This window comes from Ranitomeya imitator, chromosome 4 (genome assembly GCF_032444005.1).
Source record: "Ranitomeya imitator isolate aRanImi1 chromosome 4, aRanImi1.pri, whole genome shotgun sequence".
Lineage (NCBI taxonomy): Eukaryota > Metazoa > Chordata > Amphibia > Anura > Dendrobatidae > Ranitomeya > Ranitomeya imitator.
The window spans coordinates 719,246,620-719,272,914 of record NC_091285.1 but is presented as its reverse complement, the minus strand read 5'-3'; the positions used below and the strand labels follow the sequence as shown (position 1 = coordinate 719,272,914).

The 26,295-nt window shown below is 49.0% G+C and overlaps 1 protein-coding gene across 4 annotated transcripts in view; it reads right to left on the bottom strand.

Annotated features, from left to right (window-relative positions):
* Positions 1-2,942: 2,942 nt before the first annotated feature.
* Positions 2,943-26,295, bottom strand: part of TFR2 (transferrin receptor 2) — a 221,272-nt gene continuing 197,919 nt past the window's right edge. For all 4 annotated transcript variants that reach the window (XM_069767553.1, XM_069767552.1, XM_069767556.1 and 1 more), the window contains 4 exons: positions 5,367-5,451; positions 5,042-5,269; positions 4,532-4,672; positions 2,943-3,799 (listed from right to left, as the gene is read on the bottom strand). In XM_069767553.1, the coding sequence (XP_069623654.1) occupies positions 3,566-3,799; positions 4,532-4,672; positions 5,042-5,269; positions 5,367-5,451 (688 nt within the window). In that variant the 3' untranslated portion in view covers positions 2,943-3,565. The remainder of the gene's footprint in view (positions 3,800-4,531; positions 4,673-5,041; positions 5,270-5,366; positions 5,452-26,295) is intronic.

The following is a 26,295-nucleotide window of genomic DNA, read 5'->3' as shown; positions in this document are numbered from 1 at the left end:
CCAAAGAAAGGTCTGGCCCTCTATCCCCGACCAGCGACATCACAGCAGGATTCTGATCGCTGCTGTGTGTCAAACTAAACGATATCGCTAGCGAGGACGCTGCAACGTCACGGATTGCTAGCGATATCGTTTAGTGTGAAGGTACCTTTACCTCCGGTCTCTTAAAGGGACAGCGCGCATTTTTTGAAAATTCCAATTATCCAATTGCAGTGCATTGATTACTACTTCTGGCCCCTCCGTCATAGGGAGGGTGGCGGAGCAATAGGTATCTACTCTTGCTATTTCCGGTTTTGTTCCTGTTCTGTCTGCGCTGATACAACATTCCGTTTTGCACTCTGCTTATACTGTTTCTTTCCGCAGAATATCAGTGACCAGTGGTTCGGCCTAAGACGACACCTGTACCTTTATACTCCAGTGCCATCCCGTTCCGCCACTCGCCATCATCCAAACCCCGGACAACGCTAAAGGTGCTGGAGCCGGCTTCCTCCCATCTACCTGGAATCTGACTTCCCTCACCAGAGCCGGCTTCATATCTCATACCCGGTGTCCGCCGGTCAGCTCCATCATATTTGTTATCTGTTTATCCGTTTGTCCCGCTGGGACAGCTGCCACGTGTCCGGGGTCTAACTGGAGTTAGCACCTGTATCCCCCAGGTATTCCATTCTGGTCCTGTTTGAGGGATCTTACTACGGATACCTGGGGCTCACTAGTTACGCCCCCTTCAGAGCCCCCCGGACCGAGGTCCCACTAAAAAAAAAATAAAAAACAAATGTGAACTTCATCACCTGTGCCCCCGCCTCCATTTGTTACACGTTTGCAGTTGTCAGGATATGGGCTGCGTGATTCCTCATTTTTGTGCCCTGGGCTGACTTTTTTTTATGGATACCGTTTTTTGGTAGATATGATCTTCATAAGACCTTTAGCCATAATGGAAACACATCAGCGCTGTGCGATCGCATCACAGGGGCCCCAATGGGCTGTTAGAACCCCATGCTCCCCTGCTGACTCGCTGTAAATGCTGCTGTCATGACAGCTGCGGGTGGATTGCCACTCCATGCCTGTCTGCTAGAAGCAGATGATGGCGGAATGTCACAGCAATCACCTGCTGGGAAAGATGCGGGCACAGCAATCACCTGCTGGGAAAGATGCGGGCTCGGCTTATGAGCCCGCATCTAAGTCATGGAGCCGCAGTATGACATAAATGTACGCCCTATTGGGGTGAGTTGCTAAAAACACAGACAATTTTCGTGTTTTTCCCCCTTTTTCTAGGACCCTTAACTTTTATATTTACATATCTATATGTCGGCTTGTTATTTGAGGAACGAGTTTTCAATTACGTCAATCAGAACTCCAACTGAAATGAAATGGTGAAAAAGCTGCGATTCAACCATTGTTCTTTGTGGGGTAAAAATGACTCGGTCGCGTGATTCTCCCGGTCAGAGCAATGGCGTCATCACCAAACTTGTATTTTTCTTTACGACATTTAAAGTGTGGATGAAATATTTTTATGCAGCGGTATTTTATGGACTCAGTGATACATTATGTGCTCTTATTTTTTACATTTCTCTTTGAAAGTTCTTTCACACGTCAGTGTCTCCGGTAGGTGTGGTGACCGTTTTCACATGTACCGGAGACACTTACACAAGTAGACACATTGATATTCCGTGTGACCCACACGTAGACATGTCTGTTTTTTACCTGCACCACGAGCCGGAAAATGTCCCGTACATGGATGACACACTGAGATGTCATCCGTGTGACACGTCCCGGTGCCTGAGAAGCAGCGGTACAGTAAGCACTGTTCCCCAGCGCCGGGTGCTGAAGACGGCTCTCATCATTCTCCCCTGCTTTGCCAGTGATCAGCACAAGCAAGGGAGAATGATGAGAGTTATACTCAAGTGATAGTCTCATCAGCCTACACCTGCCGCCGCTAACAAGTGAGAGCAGGAGTGGCTGATGGGAGTATTCATCACCCACCGCCTGCGCTATAAATAAATAAAAAATCCAGGGTTCTCCTGTATTTTCTATAACCAGCCAGGCAAAACTTACAGCTGAGGGCTGCAACCATCAGCTGTCAGCTTCAGCAAGGCTGGTTGTCAAAAATGGGGGGGGACCCCACGCTGTTTTTTTTAATTATTTATTTAAATGGTGGTGCAGTGTAAAGGACAAATTGCGCTCCTATGGAGAGCGGCTTGTTGGTGACAATCATCGGCACTCTGCGATCACGTCACGAGGTCGCCTGGAAGAGACGGGCAGGATCGCATGGCTTAAGGGGTTAACAGTAGATGCTGTGTTGTAACACAGCCCACACACTTCTTCACCTGAGCCTGCTCCTATGATGGTCTACTCAGGAGAAGATAAAGGGAGATTGCAGGAGGAGGAGGAGGCTGCGGTGACAGACAGCTTCTTGCCGATAGTCGTGTGGATGTACTTGCGTTATTTACCTGCTGTCACATTTCTGTATTTAATGTACTATTCAGTTTTTACCACTTTTGGGATTCAACGAGAGGAAGGAGGTGGATTAGTTTTTAAATGTAAATCGCCTCCATTTTGACGCTCTTCAGTATTCACCGATTCGATCATTGAATAGCTTCTCCACTGTTTGAACATTTTGTTTCCTTCCTTTGGTGGCCCTTAGGATTTAGGATGGTGATAGAGCTATATATATATATATATATATATATATATATATAACCTGTCAGGAAGGAGAAATGATGGGAAATATCTGAAGAGTAGCGATGACAAATCAATACACAGGACCTCATTTCATCTGAGGTTTCATCTAGTCCGTTTTTGGGTCTACAACCTGGAGATTCAAGGTCAAGAACAATGCAAGCTAGCTGAGGGGCAATTGTTGGTCCAGCCTCATGCTAGATGGCCACTGAGTCACATACAGGGACTTTATCATGGATCAAATCCTACGTAGAAATAACAATCTCAAGACACGTTCGACCTTTAATAGAAAACCAAACCCTTCAGAGACTCACACAGGAACACTGGAGACATCAGCCACACGACAAGGTACAGTTCTACTGAGCACTGTCAGTGATAAACCGTAATAACGGCTGATTTCTGCACATCAGGAACCATAAGATCAGCTTCACATGGAGCACAAGCAGCAAGACCAAAGCGCAAACCAAATCTGCATTAGTAGAAGCCACAAGTTGATTTTAGTTGGGAATCCCTCCTCTTCACACCATATAGACATGTCAGAAAACACTGGTAGGAGGCCATGAGCTCGGCCATCCACCATCTTCCATAGTGAAGGTCGCTGGAGCGACAAGGAGAACCCAGACTCATGAAAAATCAAGGTCAGAGATTTCCGAGTAGGGACATGGGTCCTCTCCAAAATTCTACCGGACTTCATGGAGAAGATAAATGAACATAGATTTCCCCTCTAAATGGCACCAGATAATGAAGTTGTAACAGTAGTTTATAGCGAGCCCTGTCGCTGATAGACATTACTTCATCATTACTGGCACCTGCCGGAGCGGGCACGTTCACGCGGTCAACATGAAACACAAGGCTATAGAGTGGTCATTGTAAGGTCAAACGTTTCTGGGGTCTAGAAACTTCTTTGGACCTCCCACACTTCTCCGCTCAAAGCATTGGCAGCCCCCTCCAGTGTCCACGTGAAGAGTGCGATCTGCTTGCGAAGTTCATTGTCATTAATAGTATCCTTGTCCTGCCCAAGATGTTCCATCAAAGCCTCCAGGGTGTGCTCACCCCGACCGAGGAGGATGTGGCGGTACGGAGAACTAATGGCCGACACATACTGGGAGAGGAAGTAAAACTCCACCTGTAGAAGATGAGAAAGAAGAAGCATTCAGACCTAGATCAGAAAAAAATGTCAGCAAGAAATCTCATCCAAGAAGTGGGACATATCATGCAACTGAGCTCACCTACAATCACGGCGCTCCACAGACGGCACCCACCCTCATGGTGCTCCCACAAACGATAATCACCCTCACAATGCACCCACCCTGAGATTCAACCCACCCTCACAGTGCACCCACAACAGACAGCCACACTCACAGTGCTCCCACAGAAGGCACCTGCCCTCATGATGCTCCCACAAACGATAATCACCGTCATAGCGCTCGCACAAAAGGCACCTGCCCTGAGAATGCACCCACCCTCACAGTGCACCCACAACAGACACCCACCCTCACAGTGCACCCACAGAAGGTACCCACAATTGACACCCACCCTGACAGTGCACCAATAGAGGTCACCCATCCTCGCGATGCATCCTCAGAGGTCACCTTTCATCACAATGCACCCACAGATGGCACCTACCCTCGCAGTGCACCCACAGAGGACAACCACCCTCACAGTGCACCGACAGAAAGCATCCACCCAAAAAAGGACACCTATGCTCAAAATGCACCCACCCTCACAGTGCACCCACAGAGGACAACTGCTGCCACAATGCACCCATCCTCACAGTGCACCCATAGAAGGCACCTGCTCTCTCAATGCACCCTCAAAATACACCCACCCTCAGAATACACCCACAGAGGACACTCACCCTCATAATGCGCACATTGAAGAACTGGATGACCCTTTCATTGTGGATATCGGACTGGCTGATGGCCTTCTTCAGTCTTTGTGTAGCTCGTGTGTAATCGCCTCGGGCAGAGTACAGCCAGTCAAGAGTGAGACCCCGCGACTGTATGAAATCCGGACACAAGTTATTTTTATGCCCTTCTGACTGCCTCCCTCCCGATTTTGAAGTGAATCTGAGCATTAGTACTTAGTCATGTACGGCTGAGGTCATAGACAGAGTTCATCCTCTCAATCTCCATTGTTTCCGAAGTGTATGGGGTCTTACTGCTTCGTGGACTATGTCCAGTAATGGACTACTAATAGTAGGAAGATTTCTGAATTATCCCGTAAGCCCACGTGACTATCTGTAGGACACCCCTAAAAGAGACCTATGGGGTTTATGCCCTCTGAACCACTTGTCGTGGGGCAAGGCAGTGTTTGGGGGCCCACCGTTCTACACACTACAGAGGGGACCATCAGCTTGAACCCTCACCTTCAGCTTCTTCTGATAACCTTGCAGCTTGACCAGATGCTTCAGCAGAACATCATTGTACGCCGTGTAATCCAGAGGAAGGATGTGATCATGGGAAAGCTTGATCAGAGAAAGTCCAGCGACTTCTGCCACACTGAGCGCGACCGTTGGAAGGCGGCCATTCGTTACCTGGTCCAGGCTCTCATATGTATCTTGTTTCGTGTCCAGGTATTTATATGGCTGCAAGTTCTAGAAGATATGTGAGCATAACCATTAGGTGGTGAAGTGGTGTGGAGCCGTGCAAGGACAACTGCAGGGATGGGAAGAGAGAGAATGGAGGCGTCACCTCAAGAAATGAAAACTCCAGCGCGGGAACCCCAGCAAATGCAGTAAACGCAAAGGCGCTGCTGTCCTTCACCAGAGGAACGATTCTGCAGAAAGAAGAGAAGTCCTCAACATCGAGAGGGATTATCCCAGGATGCAAGGAAAAGAGACCGCCTACTGATGACCTGTAGCGGGCGTCACGCCACTCGTAGCGGGCGTCACACCACTCATAGCGGGCGTCACACCACTCGTCCCAGACGTCACACCACCACTCGTAGCGGGCGTCACACCACTCGTAGCAGGCGTCACACCACTCATCCCGGACGTCACACCACTCGTCACGGGCGTCGCACCACTCGTAGCGGGCGTCACACCACTCGTAGCAGGCGTCACACCACTCGTAGCAGGCATCATACCACTCATCCCAGACGTCACACCACTCGTCCCGGACATCACACCACTCGTAGCAGGCGTCACACCACTCGTCCCGGACGTCACACCACCACTCGTGGCAGGCGTCACACCACTCGTCGCGGGCATCACACCACTCGTAGCGAGCATCACACCACTCGTAGCAGGCGTCACACCACTCGTTGCGTTGAGCAGAAGTCTGGTGGATTTGATGCCTTCAGTGTGAATGTACAATTTCCATAGTCATGAAAATACAGAAAAATCTTTAAATCAGAAGGTGTTCAAACTTTTGCTCTGTACTGATTGTGTGTACATATATATACATATATATATGTGAAGAAACCAGATTGTATCTTAATTACCCAGACAGCTACCTTTTTGCAAACCAATAAGAACTGACTTTTCATTTGTATATTGGCTTGTGCATGTAAGTGTTTATGTCTGGTGGTTCAAGAAGACAGACTTGCAAACTGATACCATTTAACATACAGTGTAAGTCTGTAATAGTGACTTGTACATAGTGTGTGTTTATCTTTGTTTATTGATGTGTGCTGATATGCTAATTGTGCATTGAATTCCAGAACTAGCTTGGTGACTTCTAAAGCAGAGAAGGAAAGACTGTGCAAATAGATTGAATGGTCAAGTAGTACTATGTAATCTCATCACATCACCATTGTTTGCCATATATAAATGTTGAACTAAAGGACACTGGGTAATTCTAAAAATAGCTTACATGCCTTGGGTATAAAAAGAATCAGAGATCACATCCTGGGGGAGATGGAAGTAACACAGAGCTACCAGCCGGACATTCTGCAAACCACCCAACAGACAAGAGAAAGGACTGCAGCCAATTCATCATGGCACCATCACGAGGGACACTGATCAATGATTCTATAGGAAACAAGCTAGGGGTTTTCGGCTCCGGTTGGAAGGACACAGATCTGATCCAGTGACCATCTCTGAACCATGGATATGTTTGGAGAAAGCCAGGTTTGGGACCCGTTGGTCGCCTGGTTCCATGGAGATGGTCAGATAAGCCAGGTGGTGACTCTCGTGTCAACTGGCTTTGGACCTTCTATGGACTCTATGGACAGTTCTTGGTCATCTCCCTATGCTTGTCGTTACCTCTTCTCGGTGCGTGCATCCACGGATGAAGTAGCGACCCTGGGACCTCTGACATCATGTCATACTGGAAATATGTGGAGACGCAGTGATCTTTTATATGCACCCATGTAACTGTCAACTGGCTTTGGACATTGTATGGACTCTATAGACAGTTCTTGGTCATCTCCCTATGCTTGTCGTTACCTCTTCTCTGTGTGTGTATCACAGGTGGAATAGCGACCCTGGGAGCTCTGACATCAGGTCATACTGGAAATACGTGGAGACGCAGTGATCTTTTATATGCACCCATGTAACTGTCAACTGGCTTTGGACCTTGTATGGACTCTATGGACAGATCTTGGTCATCTCCCTATGTTTGTCGTTACCCCTTCTCTGTGCGTGCATCCACAGATGGAGTAGCGACCCTGGGAGCTCTGACATCAGGTCATACTGGAAATACGTGGAGACGCAGTGATCTTTTATATGCACCCATGTAACTGTCAACTGGCTTTGGACCTTGTATGGACTCTATGGACAGATCTTGGTCATCTCCCTATGTTTGTCGTTACCCCTTCTCTGTGCGTGCATCCACAGATGGAGTAGCGACCCTGGGAGCTCTGACATCATGTCATACTGGAAATACGTGGAGACGCAGTGATATTTTATATGCGCCCATGTAATCAAGCAATTGCAGCCATGTTGGGATTGTTCTGTTTGCTATTGTGTGCTGTGGTTCAATAAAGTATTGCCACACTGTTTTACCTTAACCCTGTGTTGTCTGTGTAGTGTATTGCCCACTGGGAGATAGAGCGGGCGTTCAGTGGTATGAGCCGTGGTCCATGCAGTCTTGCTAAAGACAGCAGGGCCAGTGAACGAGAGCACCCACTGACCCCGTTTCCCCGTTACATATATATATCTGCACAAAAGCTGTTCTACTCTGTATGCACACATGGATTTTTCCTCTCTGAACCCTGTTCACACAGGTAATATACAGATGATCAGGTTTTTAAATACATCAGATAGGGATTGCATACATTAGTTAGGACTGCTCTGATAAGGGTATACCGTAGCGGGCTTCACACCACTCTCAGCAGGCGTCACACCACTCATCACGGGCGTCACACCACTCATAGCAGGCGTCACACCACTCGTAGCAGGCGTCACACCACTCATAGCAGGCGTCACACCACTCGTAGCAGGCGTCACACCACTCGTCCCAGACGTCACACCACTCGTCCCAGACGTCACACCACTCGTAGCAGGCGTCACACCACTCGTCCCGGATGTCACACCACCACTCGTAGCGGGCGTCACACCACTCGTAGCAGGCGTCACACCACTCGTCGCGGGCATCACACCACTCGTAGCAGGTGTCACACCACTCGTCCCGGACGTCACACCACTCATTGTGTTGAGCAGAAGTCTGGTGGATTTGATGCCTTCAGTGTGAATGTACAATTTCCACAGTCATGAAAATACAGAAAAATCTTTAAATGAGAAGGTGTGTCCAAACTTTTGCTCTGTACTGATTGTGTTTACATATATATACAGTATATATATATACATATATATATACATATACATATACACACAAACACACATATATACACATCTATATATATAATTGTCTAAGGGTTACTTCCGTCTGTCTGTCTGTCTGTAACAGAAATCCCACGTCGTTGATTGGTCGCGGTCGACGGGCACAGTCCGGCCGAGAATTAGTCCCTCCCTTCTCCCATCCAGTCATTGCCCGGCACCCGCTCCTTACTCCCCTCCAGTCAGCGCTCACACAGGGTTAATGACAGCGTTAACGGACCGTGTTATTAACCCTGTGTGACCAACTTTTTACTATTGATGCTGCCTATGAAGCATCAACAGTAAAAAGATCTAATGGTAAAAATAATAAAAAAACAAAAAACCTGCTATTCTCACCTTCCGTCATCCGCCGATGCGTGAGCGGCTGTCGCCAGCTTCCGTTCCCAGAGATGCATTGCGAAATTACCCAGAAGACTTAGCGGTCTTGCGAGACCGCTAAGGCTACGTTCACACTAGCGTTCGGCTAGTGTGCGTCGCGCTAGCGTCGGGCGACGCAGCGGCAACGCACGCGTCATGCGCCCCTATGTTTAACATGGGGGACGCATGCGTTTTTGCTTGTTGCGTTGTCCGACACGTGCGTCTTTTTTGACGCTAGCGTCGGACCAAGAAAACGCAACAAGTTGTATTTTTCTTGCGTCCGATTTTCGTCAAAAAAACGACGCACGCGTCGAAAAACGCAGCGTTTTTGCGTGCGTTTGCACGCGTTTTTCGGTGCGTTGTGCGTCGCGTCGCCGACGCAGCGGCGCACAACGCTAGTGTGAACGTAGCCTAAGTCATCTGGGTAGTTTCGCAATGCATCGCTGGGAACAGAAGCTGGCGGCAGCAGCGCGCGCATCGGGACAGCTTCACTGGACGCCGGCAGGTGAGTACATAACTATTTTTTATTTTCACTATTTTTTTTAACAGGGATATGGTGCCCACACTGCTATACACTACGTGGGCTGTGTTATATACAGCGTGGGCTGTGTTATATACTGCGTGGGCTGCTATATACTATGTGTGCTGTGTTATATACTGCGTGGGCAGTGTTATATACTGCGTGGGCTGTGTTATATACTGCGTGGGCTGTGCTATATATTACGTGGGCTCGGTTTTATACTACGTGGGCTGTGTTATATACTGCGTGGGCTGTGTTATATACTACTTGGCCTGTGCTATATACTACGTGGCCTGTGTTATATACTGCGTGGGCTGTGTTATATACTGCGTGTCTGCTATATACTACATGGCTCCTATATACTACATGGCCTAAGCTATATACTATGTGGCTGCTATATACATACATATATAAATACTAGATGGTGGTCTGATTCTAATGCATCGGGTATTCTAGAATATGCATGTCCACGTAGTATATTGCCTAACCACGTAGTATATTGCCCAGCCATGTAGTATATTGCCCAGCCACGTAGCATATTGCCCAGCCACATAGCATATTGTCCAGCCACATAGTATATTGCCCAGCCACGTAGCATATTGTCCAGCCACGTAGCATATTGCCCAGCCACGTAGTATATTGCCCAGCCACGTAGTATACTGCCCAGCCACGTAGTATATTGCCCAGCTGTCACGATATTGTATGAAATATAATATGATGTTGTAGCTTTGTCCTTCAGCTCTTGCTGGGGGCTAAAACCCCCGTTCTCTCTCTAGCTCTCTTTGTTTCTCTATGCGCTTCGGAATGTATGGTAGAAGGGGGTTTTATTGCCCGGGCCATAAATTCCAGGCTCGACAAAAGTCACTCGCCCCCTTCCAACTGCACTAGCTGGAACTGGTAAAAATGGCTCCAAAATCCATGGAAGTCCTTTGTTCCATTATTGTAAGATATTGGGCCAACGACTGGGGCTAAGAGAATATTAAATAGATATTGCTAAAGTCCATCGGAGCATCTATCCATCACGGTAAACATGAGCTTCTAACTCTATCAGGAAAAAAAGTAGGGATTTCTCTGTAATTATGCATCACAAATAGGACATATTTGATCTCATTAGAATGCCAATGTTAATACGAGATGAATGCTGGATTTGTTATGACTATGACGTGTTTTGTAGCGGAGATACAGGCATTAGACAAACTTGTGTTAAATCTAGTAAGACTGAAAAGGTAGGACGGTCTGGGATAGCCAGCCCTTTCTGTGATGTCACAGGCTGCAACTATAAGTTTTTTGGCCAGACCCCAGCAGGAAGTCTGTCTGCTGGAGCCCATGTGAGTGAGTCTGAGTTTTACCTGGGAAGCCCTGACTGCCAGTCCTAATGCACTGGGACAGATGGAAACTCCACTAGTCTGGTTGCCTGCATTGCTCTGAACACATGTAAGTGTTATTTCTCATGTAATTCCTGTTTTTTTTAAATTACCTTGTACATATTTTCATTTGTCTCATATTGTAACACCTGTATATGACTTTTTATAAACACTGCCTGAAACTTTTGACGGAGTATAATATTTAATACTAGAGTCGTTCTCCTGCTCTAAAATGTACCCTAAGTCTTCTGAAGGGAATTACGATACTGTTTTGGGTTAGCTTTGGACCCGTTTAATCGAAGCTGGTGGTAGTGATACCATGTGCAGGCCTTTGGGTGTCATTGTAGCGACTGTGGCGTTGATAATTATTGTTCCTGCCTGAGTGGGAGTAGTTTATCGCGTCGCTGCAGCGTGCCCAATAGCCAGTACATAGCAGGCACCTGTCTGGCGACTAATTACCCGGGGTGAAGTACCTAATCTGACCTGAGAGTAAGGGGGGTGCCAGAGTGTTGCAAGTTTCAAGTGGAACTGTAAGTGGGATATACATAAATCCCTGCAGTTCCTGGTATATTGAAGAGCAGTGGGATACCTAAAATAAGCCCCTGCTGTAAACTAAGAGGTCAATAGCCTTGTGTGTGTTTTTTTATCACATTGTGGAGTGGAGGGATAACTAAGATAAGCCCCCTGCACATGTGATAGCCGTCTGTTGGCCTAAAGTCACCCCGATCTGTGACGTGGGGGTGACGGTCACGGTGTGAATCGTGACATCAGCCACATAGTATATTGCCCAGCCACATAGTATATTGCCCAGCCACGTAGTATATTGCCCAGTCACGTAGTATATTGCCCAGCCACGTAGTATATTGCCCGACCACATAGTATATTGCCCAGCCACGTAGTATATTGCCCAGCCACATAGTATATTGCCCGACCACATAGTATATTGCCCAGCCACGTAGTATATTGCCCAGTCACGTAGTATATTGCCCAGCCACGTAGTATATTTCCCAGCCACATAGTATATTGCCCGACCACATAGTATATTGCCCAGCCACGTAGTATACAGCACAGACACGTAGTATATTGCCCAGCCACGTAGAATCAGGGCCGCCATCAGGGCATGACAGCCGTGACTGGCGTATGGGGCCCGGTGAGCAGAGGGGGCCCGCATCGGGCCCCGTCTCATCTGGTCACCGGGCCCCCCCTGCAGGCGCTGCGGCAGCGGCACACTATTGACGTGCGGGCCCGCGCCCGCACGTCAATAGTTAACAGCCGCCAGCCAGTCTGAGGCTGGCGGCTGAATAGGGCCGCAGTGCGCACTCACCGCCGCCGGCGTCTGACGTCATTGTCAGCCGCCGGGCCCGGCGGCGAGCGCGTCTGTGTGGAGCCTGGAGAGGGAGCTTCACCCGGCGCTGGAGCTTGGCCAGGTAAGAAGTTGTGTTTTTTTTTTTTCTTTGAGAGCTGCTGCGATCCAGAGGGGCCCTGGGGGCAGGATGATGGACACACAGGGGCAGAAATGCTGGACACACAGGGGCAGAATGGTGGACACACAGGGGCAGAAATGCTGGACACAGTGGGGCAGAATGGTGGACACAATGGGGCAGAATGGTGGACACACAGGGGCAGAAATGCTGGACACAGTGGGGCAGAATGGTGGACACAGTGGGGCAGAATGGTGGACACACAGGGGCAGAAATGCTGGACACACAGGGGCAGAATGGTGGACACACAGGGGCAGTATGGTGGACACAGTGGGGCAGAATGCTGGACACACAGGGGCAGAAATGCTGGACACAGTGGGGCAGAAATGCTGGACACAGTGGGGCAGAATGGTGGACACACAGGGGCAGAATGGTGGACACACAGGGGCAGAATGGTGGACACAGTGGGGCAGAATGCTGGACACACAGGGGCAGAAATGCCGGACACAGTGGGGCAGAATGGTGGACACAGTGGGGCAGAATGCTGGACACAGTGGGGCAGAAATGTGGACACACAGGGGCAGAAATGCTGGACACAGTGGGGCAGAAATGCTGGACACAGTGGGGCAGAAATGCTGGACACAGTGGGGCAGAAATGCTGGACACAGTGGGGCAGAAATGCTGGACACAGTGGGGCAGGATGCTGGACACAATGGGGGCAGGATGCTGGACACAGTGGGGCAGAAATGCTGGACACAGTGGGGCAAAAATGCTGGACACAGGGGCAGAAATGCTGGACACAGTGGGGCAGAATGGTGGACACAGTGGGGCAGAATGGTGGACACACAGGGGCAGAAATGCTGGACACAGTGGGGCAGAATGGTGGACACAGTGGGGCAGAATGGTGGACACACAGGGGCAGAAATGCTGGACACAGTGGGGCAGAATGGTGGACACACAGGGGCAGAATGGTGGACACACAGGGGCAGTATGGTGGACACAGTGGGGCAGAATGCTGGACACACAGGGGCAGAAATGCTGGACACAGTGGGGCAGAAATGCTGGACACAGTGGGGCAGAATGGTGGACACACAGGGGCAGAATGGTGGACACACAGGGGCAGAATGGTGGACACAGTGGGGCAGAATGCTGGACACACAGGGGCAGAAATGCCGGACACAGTGGGGCAGAATGGTGGACACAGTGGGGCAGAATGCTGGACACAGTGGGGCAGAAATGTGGACACACAGGGGCAGAAATGCTGGACACAGTGGGGCAGAAATGCTGGACACAGTGGGGCAGAAATGCTGGACACAGTGGGGCAGAAATGCTGGACACAGTGGGGCAGAAATGCTGGACACAGTGGGGCAGGATGCTGGACACAATGGGGGCAGGATGCTGGACACAGTGGGGCAGAAATGCTGGACACAGTGGGGCAAAAATGCTGGACACAGGGGCAGAAATGCTGGACACAGTGGGACAGAATGGTGGACACACACAGGGGCAGAAATGCTGGACACACAGTGGGGCAGAAATGCTGGACACAGTGGGGCAGAATGCTGGACACACAGGGGCAGAAATGCTGGACACAGTGGGGCAGAAATGCTGGACACAGTGGGGCAAAAATGCTGGACACAGGGGCAGAAATGCTGGACACAGTGGGACAGAATGGTGGACACACACAGGGGCAGAAATGCTGGACACACAGTGGGGCAGAATGCTGGACACAGTGGGGCAGAATGCTGGACACACAGGGGCAGAAATGCTGGACACAGGGGCAGAAATGCTGGACACAGGGGCAGAAATGCTGGACACACAGTGGGGCAGAATGCTGGACACACAGTGGGGCAGAATGCTGGACACACAGTGGGGCAGAATGCTGGACACACAGTGGGGCAGAATGCTGGACACACAGTGGGGCAGAATGCTGGAGACAGGGGCAGAAATGCTGGACACAGTGACAGGGGCAGAATGCTGGACATTGGGGCAGAATGCTGGACACAGTGGGGCAGAAATGCTGGACACAGTGACAGGGGCAGAATGCTGGACACAGTGACAGGTGCAGAATGCTGGACACAGGGGCAGACTGTGAGACCCAGGGGCAGAATGCGAGACACGGGGCAGAATGGAGATACGGGGCATGATTGGAGACACGGGGCAGGATGAAAGACATGGGGGCATGACTGGAGACAGATGGGGCAGGATTGGAGACAGATGGGGCAGAATGGAGACACAGGGGGCATGATTGGAGACAAGTGTCAGGATTGCAGACATGGGGGCATGGTTGGAGACATAGGGGGCAGAATGGAGACATGGGGCATGATTGGAGACACTGGGGGCAGAATTGGAGACAGATCGTGCAGGATCATGGGGCAGGATGGATATGATGGAGACAGATGGGGCAGGATGGAGAGATCACATGGGGCGATCATATGGGGCAGGATAAGGAGATCATATGGGGCAGAATGGATACTCATGAGGGCAGGATGGGAGAATATCTGGCTGACGCCAGGAATGAGACACACGGGGCCAGGCTGGGTGATATTATTAATACCATAGGGGCTAATTTAGGGATATTATTACTGCAGTGATGTATTTATTTTATTTTTTGAGTATACTGTTTTAAATGGGGGGCGGTCCTGTTACTGTATAGAGTGATACTATGTCGCCTTCTTCATGTGGTGTAATGTAGAAGTTGTGAAAAATTAAGTAATGTGTTCTGCAAGCGGAGCTCGAGATAACTGTGTTATTTCCTGCAGAGAGAAGTCCTGGCTGGATGAAATGATGGCGGTCTGTGCTGGATGAAAGATGAAGGACTTCACCTAGAGACGTCACTGGTGAGTCAGTGTTACCTATACACTGACACTATACACTGTATACAGAGCTCCTGTGTATAATTTCACTAGTGATCACTATATTATCTGTACACAGACACTGCATACTAAGTACAGATCTCCTGTGTATAATGGCACTTATGGTGATAGTATGGTGCTTTTTTAAAAATTACTGATCAGAATTGTAGTATTCAGTCACTATGTGGTGGTAATATGTGGTCTGGACATGGTGTTGTGGTATTTGTTCCTTGTATGTGATATTATTCGATCACTGTGGTGGTAATATGTGGTCTGGTCATGGTGTTGTGGTATTTGTTCCTTGTATGTGATATTATTCGATCACTGTGGTGGTAATATGTCATCTGGTCATGGTGTTGTGGTATTTGTTCCTTCTATGTGATATTATTGGGCATTTTAAAAATTGAAAAATAAATAAAAATATACCTAAATTGTATTGCATATTTTAACAAATATTTAATAGGTTACAGCAGAGTAGGGCCCGGCCAAAAGTGTCTACCGTGTTATGGTGGCGGCTTAAAAAATCTTTTGGCCAAAACAAAAGCTGCCTGCTATATGTGTGATCTGGTGATGGGAACTGTTAATGTGTGATTGGTGAGAAGTGGAGTTTTTCCAAGAGAGAGCGGTGGGACTGTGGACAGTTCGAGGGGTGGAGCCTGGAGGCGGGGCTGGGGTGGAGCCTGGGCGGAGTCTCAAGGGGGCCCCGAAAATTTTGCCAGTATGGGGCCCCGAAATTTCTAGTGGCAGCCCTGCGTAGAATGCACCATATCCCTGTTAAAAAAAAAGAATTAAAATTAAAAATAGTTACATACTCACCTTCCGGAGCCTCCCGATCGAAGCGGCCGGTTACCGATGGTCCTCGCGCGCTCCGGTCCCAAAAGTGCATTGCGGTCTCGCGAGATGATGACGTAACGATCTCTCGAGACCGCTATGTCATCATCTCGCGAGATTGCAGCATGGACCGGTTACCGGAGCATCGCGAGCGAGAAAGGCCTGTTGTGGATCTGAGGGGCCGACGGACGGTGAGTATATAACGATTTTTTATTTTTTAAATTATTTTTAACATTAGATCTTTTTACTATTGATGCTGCATAGGCAGCATCAATAGTAAAAAGTTGGTCACACAGGGTTAATAGCAGCGTTAACCAAGTGCGTTACACTGCGGTCAACGCTGCCATTAACCCTGTGTGAGCGGTGACCGGAGGGGAGTACGGAGCGGGCACTGACTGTGAGGAGGAAGGAGCGGCCATTTTCTTCTGGACTGTGCCCGTCGCTGATTGGTCATGGCTGTTTTGCCGCGACCAATCAGCGACTTGGATTTCCATGACAGGCAGAGGCCGCGACCAATGAATATCTGTGACAGAGAGAAGGACAGATGGAAGTGACCCTTAGACAATTATATAGTAGATTCTAGAATACCCGATGCATTAGAATCGGGCCACCATCTAGTATACATATATACACACATACATATATATACACAGTGGGGGTAATAAGTATTTGATCCCTTGCTGATTTTGTAGTTTTCCACTGACAGACATGAACAGTCTATAATTTTAAGGGAAGGTTAATTTTAAAATTGAGAGATAAATATCAAAAATAAAATCCAGAAAATCACATTGTATACATTATATACATTTATTTGCATTTTGCGGTGAGAAATAAGTATTTGATCCCTATCAACCATTAAGAGTTCTGGCTCCTACAGACCAGTCCTCAAGAGCCACCATCAGGTCATGTTTTCAGGATTTCCTTAGTATTGCACAGGTGATGGAATTAATGCTTCAGCAGACGATGAAATTATCACCTGTGCAATACTAAGGAAATCCTGAAAACATGACCTGATGGTGGCTCTTGAGGACTGGAGTTGAGAAACACTGAGTGAGGCCGGCGTCACACTAGCGAGTTTTACGGACGTAAGAGCGCAGAAAATACGTCCGTAAAACTCGCAAAACATACGGCACAATTATTCTCTATGCCCCTGCTCCTATCTGCCGTATTAAACTGATCAGTAGAGTTGAGCGACCTTGACCTTTTTAGAGTCGAGCCGGGTTTCGCGAAACCCGACTATCTCAAAAGTCGGGTCGAGTGAAATCGGCCGATTATGACGTAAAGTCGGGATCGACCGAAACACGAAACCCAATGCAAGTCAATGGGGCAGCATAGTCGGCAGTGAGTGGGGGCCAGGAAAACACCTAGAGTGCCCATTTTAATGTCAAAACCATCCATTCTTCTTAATGAAGCTTGTCAAGCGTAATTTACCTTATAATAATTGGAAGGCATTTGAAATTGGGGTTCATTTGGCTAAAGTTGTGGTGGGTAGGGCTGGTTCAAGTAATTAGTGGGCCCAGGAAATCTGGACCACGTCACGGCAGTGGAGCAGGGAGAGGTAAGTATTTCAACTTTGCAAGTGCTGTGAACCTGAGCAAGCAGGGGGGGCCCACTCGTTGGCATTGGCACTGGCACAGGGCCCCTCAAAGTACAGCGGTGTGTTTGCACGGCGGGGGCGCCTCCCACCGGCAGCAACACTTTTGCGTACTATGAGAGGCCCTGTGCCAGTGACGTCGCCAACTAGTATTCCTCCCCCCACCTGATGAAGGAACCTGCACTTTCATCTGCACCTTCCTGTTTGTCCCCGTGTAAGGTGGTATGGTATGCGGGAAGGGGGACCTGACTTTCAGCAGGGTCACAATCTTGCAGTGTAGCGTGCACGGGAAATGTTGCGTTATGGGTCAATGTACCAGCAGACTCATCTATCACTGGCTGGGCAATGGGCAGGATGAGGAGGAAACACAGATATAGGCCCAAAGAATAAAGTGGGCTAAATGCAGTTCAAAATTGGTAACACAGGACTAATCAGGGGGCATTGCAGTGGAGGACAACTGGAATGAGAGGCTGACACAGAGAGTAGGCCCAAATCAGTAAGTAGTCGAAATGCAGTTCAAAATTGGCAACAGTAGTAAACAGGCGGCACAGCTTTGTTCAGTGGAGGAGAACAGCAAGGAGTGGCAGACACCGATAGTAGGCCCCAACCCAACTAGTAGGCCAAATGCAGTCTAACATTAACAACTACTTAACGAGCGCCTGAAAACGGAATTTCAGGACAGGAAACCAGCAGAACAGCAAGGAGTGGCAGACACCGATAGTAGGCCCCAAACCAACTAGTACGCCAAATGCAGTTGTTCCGTTTAACCACAATTTAATGAGAGCCTGAAGATAGAAGTTCAGGAAAGGCAACCTGGAGAACACCTTGGAGTGGAACACACCATCTCTCTACACCCCATACCCAATTTGTAGGCCTAATGCAGCGTAGTTTCCAACAACTACTAAACGAGAGCATGATGATCGAAGCATTGGCGAGGAAACCTGGGGAACACCTTGGAGTGGAACACACCATCTCTCTACACCCCATACCCAATTTGTAGGCCTAATGCAGCGTAGTTTCCAACAACTACTAAACGAGAGCCGGAAGATCGAAGCTCAGGAAAGGCAACCTGGAGAACACCTTGGAGTGGAACACACCATCTCTCTACACCCCATACCCAATTTGTAGGCCCAATGCAGCGTAGTTTCCAACAACTACTAAACGAGAGCATGATGATCGAAGCATTGGCGAGGAAACCTGGGGAACACCTTGGAGTGGAACACACCATCTCTCTACACCCCATACCCAATTTGTAGGCCTAATGCAGCGTAGTTTCCAACAACTACTAAACGAGAGCATGATGATCGAAGCATTGGCGAGGAAACCTGGGGAACACCTTGGAGTGGAACACACCATCTCTCTACACCCCATACCCAATTTGTAGGCCTAATGCAGCGTAGTTTCCAACAACTACTAAACGAGAGCATGATGATCGAAGCATTGGCGAGGAAACCTGGGGAACACCTTGGAGTGGAACACACCATCTCTCTACAGTGGAACACACCATCTCTCTACACCCCATACCCAATTTGTAGGCCTAATGCAGCGTAGTTTCCAACAACTACTAAACGAGAGCCGGAAGATCGAAGCTCAGGAAAGGCAACCTGGAGAACACCTTGGAGTGGAACACACCATCTCTCTACACCCCATACCCAATTTGTAGGCCTAATGCAGCGTAGTTTCCAACAACTACTAAACGAGAGCATGATGATCGAAGCATTGGCGAGGAAACCTGGGGAACACCTTGGAGTGGAACACACCATCTCTCTACAGTGGAACACACCATCTCTCTACACCCCATACCCAATTTGTAGGCCTAATGCAGCGTAGTTTCCAACAACTACTAAACGAGAGCCGGAAGATCGAAGCTCAGGAAAGGCAACCTGGAGAACACCTTGGAGTGGAACACACCATCTCTCTACACCCCATACCCAATTTGTAGGCCTAATGCAGCGTAGTTTTCAACAACTACTAAACGAGAGCCGGAAGATCGAAGCTCAGGAAAGGCAACCTGGAGAACACCTTGGAGTGGAACACACCATCTCTCTACACCCCATACCCAATTTGTAGGCCTAATGCAGCGTAGTTTCCAACAACTACTAAACGAGAGCCAGGAGATCGAAGCTCAGGAAAGGCAACCTGGGGAACACCTTGGAGTGTAACAAACCCTCTCTCTACACCACGGAAGGGCTGATTCTTAGGAAGGAAGGCTGTCGGAAAGAAGCAGGGCGCGTCCGAGGGTGATTATATTCTTATTAGGTATATACTCACCCTCGGACGTGCCCTGCTTCTTTATTTGTAATGAATGTTTATTTGCAATGTGGTTTTGACTTACTCTATTTTTTTGGTAAATAATGATTTTATTATTTTCATTGTTTTGCATCTTCTTGGCAATAATATAAAGAAGACGCGACAGGACAACACTCGGTGGATGCCATATCTGTGTTTAAAATTGAAAAAACCTTTCAGTTAACTACTTGCAGGAGAAGGTTATTGTAGCTGGTGGCCATTTTTAGTACTGTACCAGATTTTTGTTGTATGTGTTTGTTTTTAATGTTAAAATGTCTGCATTTGATATCTCTCCAGTATTTTCTTTTTTATAAGCAAAATACTTATTTTTATATTTTCTGATGTTGGTTCCAGGGGTACACGGGCAGCAGTGGTGTGGTCAGTGGAGGCCTAGTGGAAGGAGTGACCGCAGACAGGCATCGAAGGCCTAAAATAATAACACATGGCTGTAGGCAATTTTAAATTGGTTCCAGGGGTACACGGGCAGCAGTGTGGTCAGTGGAGGCCTAGTGGAAGGAGTGACCGCAGACAGGCATCGAAGGCCTAAAATAATAACACATGGCTGTAGGCAATTTTAAATTGGTTCCAGGGGTACACGGGCAGCAGTGGTGTGGTCAGTGGAGGCCTAGTGGAAGGAGTGACCGCAGACAGGCATCGAAGGCCTAAAATAATAACACATGGCTGTAGGCAATTTTAAATTGGTTACAGGGGTACACGGGCAGCAGTGGTGTGGTCAGTGGAGGCCTAGTGGAAGGAGTGACCGCAGACAGGCATCGAAGGCCTAAAATAATAACACATGGCTGTAGGCAATTTTAAATTGGTTCCAGGGGTACACGGGCAGCAGTGGTGTGGTCAGTGGAGGCCTAGTGGAAGGAGTGACCGCAGACAGGCATCGAAGGCCTAAAATAATAACACATGGCTGTAGGCAATTTTAAATTGGTTCCAGGGGTACACGGGCAGCAGTGGTGTGGTCAGTGGAGGCCTAGTGGAAGGAGTGACCGCAGACAGGCATCGAAGGCCTAAAATAATAACACATGGCTGTAGGCAATTTTAAATTGGTTACAGGGGTACACGGGCAGCAGTGGTGTGGTCAGTGGAGGCCTAGTGGAAGGAGTGACCGCAGACAGGCATCGAAGGCCTAAAATAATAACACATGGCTGTAGGCAATTTTAAATTGGTTACAGGGGTACACGGGCAGCAGTGGTGTGGTCAGTGGAGGCCTAGTGGAAGGAGTGACCGCAGACAGGCATCGAAGGCCTAAAATAATAACACATGGCTGTAGGCAATTTTAAATTGGTTCCAGGGGTACACGGGCAGCAGTGGTGTGGTCAGTGGAGGCCTAGTGGAAGGAGTGACCGCAGACAGGCATCGAAGGCCTAAAATAATAACACATGGCTGTAGGCAATTTTAAATTGGTTCCAGGGGTACACGGGCAGCAGTGGTGTGGTCAGTGGAGGCCTAGTGGAAGGAGTGACCACAGACAGGCATCGAAGGCCTAACATAACAAAAATGTCAATACAATGGTATTGTCAGTGGCAGGCATTGAAGGATGTCAGCGCATAGACTAAACATTGGTGGAGCTGTGAGATAATTTTGCAAGTGGTAGAGCACTGTTTGAGCTGGGGGGGGGGGGAACTGTCTTGTGGCCGGCGGTACAGGCCCAGGGCCCCTCATATTACAACGGTGTGTCTGACGTTGGGTGCGCACCACCACCGCCAGAGACACTTTATTGTACTATGAGGGACCCAGTGGCAGTGCCGTCGACCAAAAGCGGGCTCACCCACCTCTTCAGACAAACTGCACTCTCACGGGTGCTGTCGCCAAGTGTCGATACCACGGCCCCGTGTGGGGAGTTTGGCCATTTAGTGAGGTGTAAACATGTCGTATGCTGGACAATCAGGTGCAGAAAATTACGAGATTGGAAAAGGCATTCAGAATAGTCCACAGGCAAGACCTTTTCATAGGAAAGCTAGGTGTCAGCCGGGCAAGGTGGGCCAAAAGATTTCGAAATCCAGTTGTGGTTCATTTTAATGAAGGTTAGATCATCTACATTTTGGGTAGCCAGACGAGTCCTTTTTTCTGTTAGTATTGAACCTGCAGCACTGAATACTCTTTCTGATAGGACACTAGCTGCCGGGCAAGCAAGCTCCTGCAATGCATATTCGGCCAATTCTGGCCAGGTGTCTAATTTTGATGACCAGTAATCAAATGGGAATGACGGTTGAGGGAGAACATCGATAAGGGATGAAAAATAGTTTGTAACCATACTGGACAAATGTTGTCTCCTGTCACTTTGAATTGATGCAGCAGAACCTGTCCTGTCTGCGGTCATAGCAAAATCACTCCACAACCTGGTCAGAAAACCCCTCTGGCCAACGCCACTTCTGATTTCTGCCCCTCTAACTCCTCTGGTCTGCTGGCCCCTGCAGCTCGTGTGAGAACGATCACGGGCGCTGTGTGCAGGGAATGCCAGAAGCAAACGGTCAACAAGAGTTGATTGTTTGGTTGCTAATATTAGTTCCAAGTTCTCATGTGGCATTATATTTTGCAATTTGCTTTTATAGCGAGGATCAAGGAGGCAGGCCAACCAGTAATCGTCATCATTCATCATTTTAGTTATGCGTGTGTCCCTTTTGAGGATACGTAAGGCATAATCCGCCATGTGGGCCAAAGTTCCAGTTCTCAAATCTGCGGTTGTGCTTGGTTGAGGGGCAGTTTCAGGCAAATCCACGTCACTTGTGTCCCTCCAAAAACCAGAACCCGGCCTTGCCGCGCCACCAATTTCCAGTGGCCCCGGAAAAGCTTCCTCATTAAAAATATAATCATCCCCATCATCCTCCTCGTCCTCCTCCTCTTCGCCCGCTAACTCGTCCTGTACACTGCCCTGGCCAGACAATGGCTGACTGTCATCAAGGCTTTCCTCTTCCTCAGCTGCAGACGCCTGATCCTTTATGTGCGTCAAACTTTGCATCAGCAGACGCATTAGGGGGATGCTCATGCTTATTATGGCGTTGTCTGCACTAACCAGCCGTGTGCATTCCTCAAAACACTGAAGGACTTGACACATGTCTTGAATCTTCGACCACTGCACACCTGACAACTCCATGTCTGCCATCCTACTGCCTGCCCGTGTATGTGTATCCTCCCACAAAAACATAACAGCCCGCCTCTGTTCACACAGTCTCTGAAGCATGTGCAGTGTTGAGTTCCACCTTGTTGCAACGTCTATGATTAGGCGATGCTGGGGAAGGTTCAAAGAACGCTGATAGGTCTGCATACGGCTGGAGTGTACAGGCGAACGGCGGATATGTGAGCAAAGTCCACGCACTTTGAGGAGCAGGTCGGATAACCCCGGATAACTTTTCAGGAAGCACTGCACCACCAGGTTTAAGGTGTGAGCCAGGCAAGGAATGTGTTTCAGTTGGGAAAGGGAGATGGCAGCCATGAAATGCCTTCCGTTATCACTCACTACCTTGCCTGCCTCAAGATCTACAGTGCCCAGCCACGACTGCGTTTCTTTCTGCAAGAACTCGGACAGAACTTCCGCGGTGTGTCTGTTGTCGCCCAAACACTTCATAGCCAATACAGCCTGCTGACGTTTGCCAGTAGCTGCCCCATAATGGGAGACCTGGTGTGCAACAGTGGCAGCTGCGGATGGAGTGGTTGTGCGACTGCGGTCTGTGGACGAGCTCTCGCTTCTGCAGGAGGACGAAGAGGAGGAGGAGGGGGTGCGAACGGCTACAGCCAATTGTTTCCTAGACCGTGGGCTAGGCAGAACTGTCCCAAACTTGCTGTCCCCTGTGGACCCTGCATCCACCACATTTACCCAGTGTGCCGTGATGGACACGTAACGTCCCTGGCCATGCCTACTGGTCCATGCATCTGTTGTCAGGTGCACCTTTGTGCTCACAGATTGCCTGAGTGCATGGACGATGCGCTCTTTAACATGCTGGTGGAGGGCTGGGATGGCTTTTCTGGAAAAAAAGTGTCGACTGGGTAGCTCGTAGCGTGGTACAGCGTAGTCCATCAGGGCTTTAAAAGCTTTGCTTTCAACTAACCGGTAGGGCATCATCTCTAACGAGATTAGTATAGCTATGTGTGCGTTCAAACCCTGTGTACGCGGATGCGAGGCTAAGTACTTCCTTTTTCTAACCATAGTCTCATGTAGGGTGAGCTGGACTGGAGAGCTGGAGATCGTGGAACTAGCGGGGGTGCCGGTGGACATGGCAGACTGAGAGACGGTGGGAGATGGTATTGTTGCCGCCGGTGCCCTAGATGCAGTGTTTCCTACTACGAAACTGGTGATTCCCTGACCCTGACTGCTTTGGCCTGGCAAAGAAACCTGCACAGATACTGCAGGTGGTGCGGAAAATGGTGGCCCTACACTGCCGAAAGGGATGTTGCGTTGCTGACTAGCTTCATTGGCCGAGGGTGCTACAACCTTAAGGGACGTTTGGTAGTTAGTGTAATGACCAGAGGTCCGAATAAGATCCAGTGAGTCACAAACCAAGACCAAGGCAGAAATCTCCAACGGTATTTACTCAAAGGCAAATTAATCAAGGTAATATGGAGAATATTAAGGCAGATGCACCCCAAAGATACACTAATTCAGCAGCAGCTGAAATCACTGTGCCACTCAAAGGTCTCCTGAGAACTGTGTACTACAAGAGACTAGTAAGAAATTTACCTAACAGGCAACTAAAAAACAGGAACAAGTGTAAATTGAATGTAGTGTTATTAAGGGAGCCCCTGGAATGGCACATTGAGTATCACTTACACAACTCTAATATAAGATACACCTCTAAAGTAACAATTTAACACTCTGAGCAGAGATACCCGGGTATCTATAACTATGGTACCGTATCCTGAGATGGATTTCCTCTCAGGCAGGAATCCGCAGAGGCTGTAGCCAGTTCATATCTTCAGCGCCAATAAGTTACAGCAAGCTCCTCTTGTCTTGTCGGCCGATGCCGAGCCCAAACGCCGGGGACTTAGTTAGTGGTCTCACGATGTAGTCTCTGTTTCTGTAGCTCCTAGGAATGGTTCCACGACAATCCGTCCGTCTCTGTATCAGCAGTCTGTCCAGACTTGTTCCTCCACTCAATGCACAGGGAATCCACAGACTTCCAAATTCGTACTGGGTTCTTAGCAAAGTCTCCGTCTTTTCTTAGATAAAGGGTTAGCTCCTCTCCAGGAAACGTTAGCAACACAAGTCTCTCACAGAGTTAAACAAAAGGTTAGCTCTTCTCCAGGGGAACGTTAGCAACAAAAAGTCTCTCAAAAGCTTCTTTTCCTCCAAAAACACTTGCAGTAAATCCACACAGTCTCTTTTTAAGATCTCACAGCAGCTTCTCCTTTTCTTCCCGCCTTTTCTCTCTCAGCTCTCACTTCCTACTTTCACTTTACACTCGAGACACTAGACCCCACCCCGCAGCACACATTGTCTCGGGGAGGTCTGTCCTCTGCTGCAACAGGCAAAAACCACAGGGTCCTAGTGCCCTCTCAGTGGGACTACAGTTCACCCTCTTACATGCCACCCCACTAGAGGTTGGCGTCCTCGACATACCTTCCCACTCAAATTCATCTTGAGCATATCGCTGAGGCGGTATTCCTGCCGTAGATCGTGTAGTTCTCCTGAGTCCTACATCAACAGGTGCGACCTTAGAGGGAGCTAGAGTCTCTTCCATGGTCGTGTTAGTGGGCGTAAGTGGAGTTGTCTCCTCCTGCGGCTCGATGTCCTGTGATACAGCGTCAGGACCAAGCAGTTGACCTGATGCACTCTCCTCAACAACATCCTCCATATCCCCAACATTCTCATCACCCAAGGCCAGATCGGTCACAGGGGGCAAATAAGCAGGCGCAGGAGTAAGCACACCATCAAACTCAAGATCATTCAGAGCTTCCGCCCCTTGGAACATGGCCTCTGGCTCTAGTGGGGTAGGCGCCGAATCTTCAAACCAGCACCGTTGTAACATGTTACGATGCAAATTACGGGTTGGCCCCCCTGTCCCCATCGGTTCGACCTCGTACACTGGAATCTCAGGGTTCACCTGTTTTTTTATCAGATACGGTATCGCCTCCCATTGGTCACTCAGCTTTCCTGACCGTCGTTTTGTCCTCACCAACACTGTGTCCCCCGGAGAGAACAGCTCTGTTTGTACAGGTCGCGTGTCCTTATGGACCACCTGTCGAAGGCGGTCGCCCACCACCTGATGCACCACCCTCAACCGCCGCCGATGCTCTCGTACCCACTCGGATGCAGTCCGAAGGGGGGCGGAGGAGGGATCTGGCATGTTCAAATCCTCAATGTCTCGGCCAGGTCTACCAAACATCAACATGTGTGGTGAGTAACCAGTAGTACTGTGCACCCTGTTATTGTAAGCCCACATCAATTCGGGGAGATACTCAGGCCAGCATGTCTGTTGCTGACTCTCTAAGGACCTCAACATTTGCAACAGGGTCCGATTAAAACGCTCACACGCCCCGTTACCCTGAGGGTGGTAAGGCGTTGTTCTCGACTGCTCGATACCATAGAGCTGGTGCAACTCTTTCATCAGCGTCCCCTGAAAGCAGGCCCCTTGATCTGAATGTATTCTCTGCGGACACCCGAAC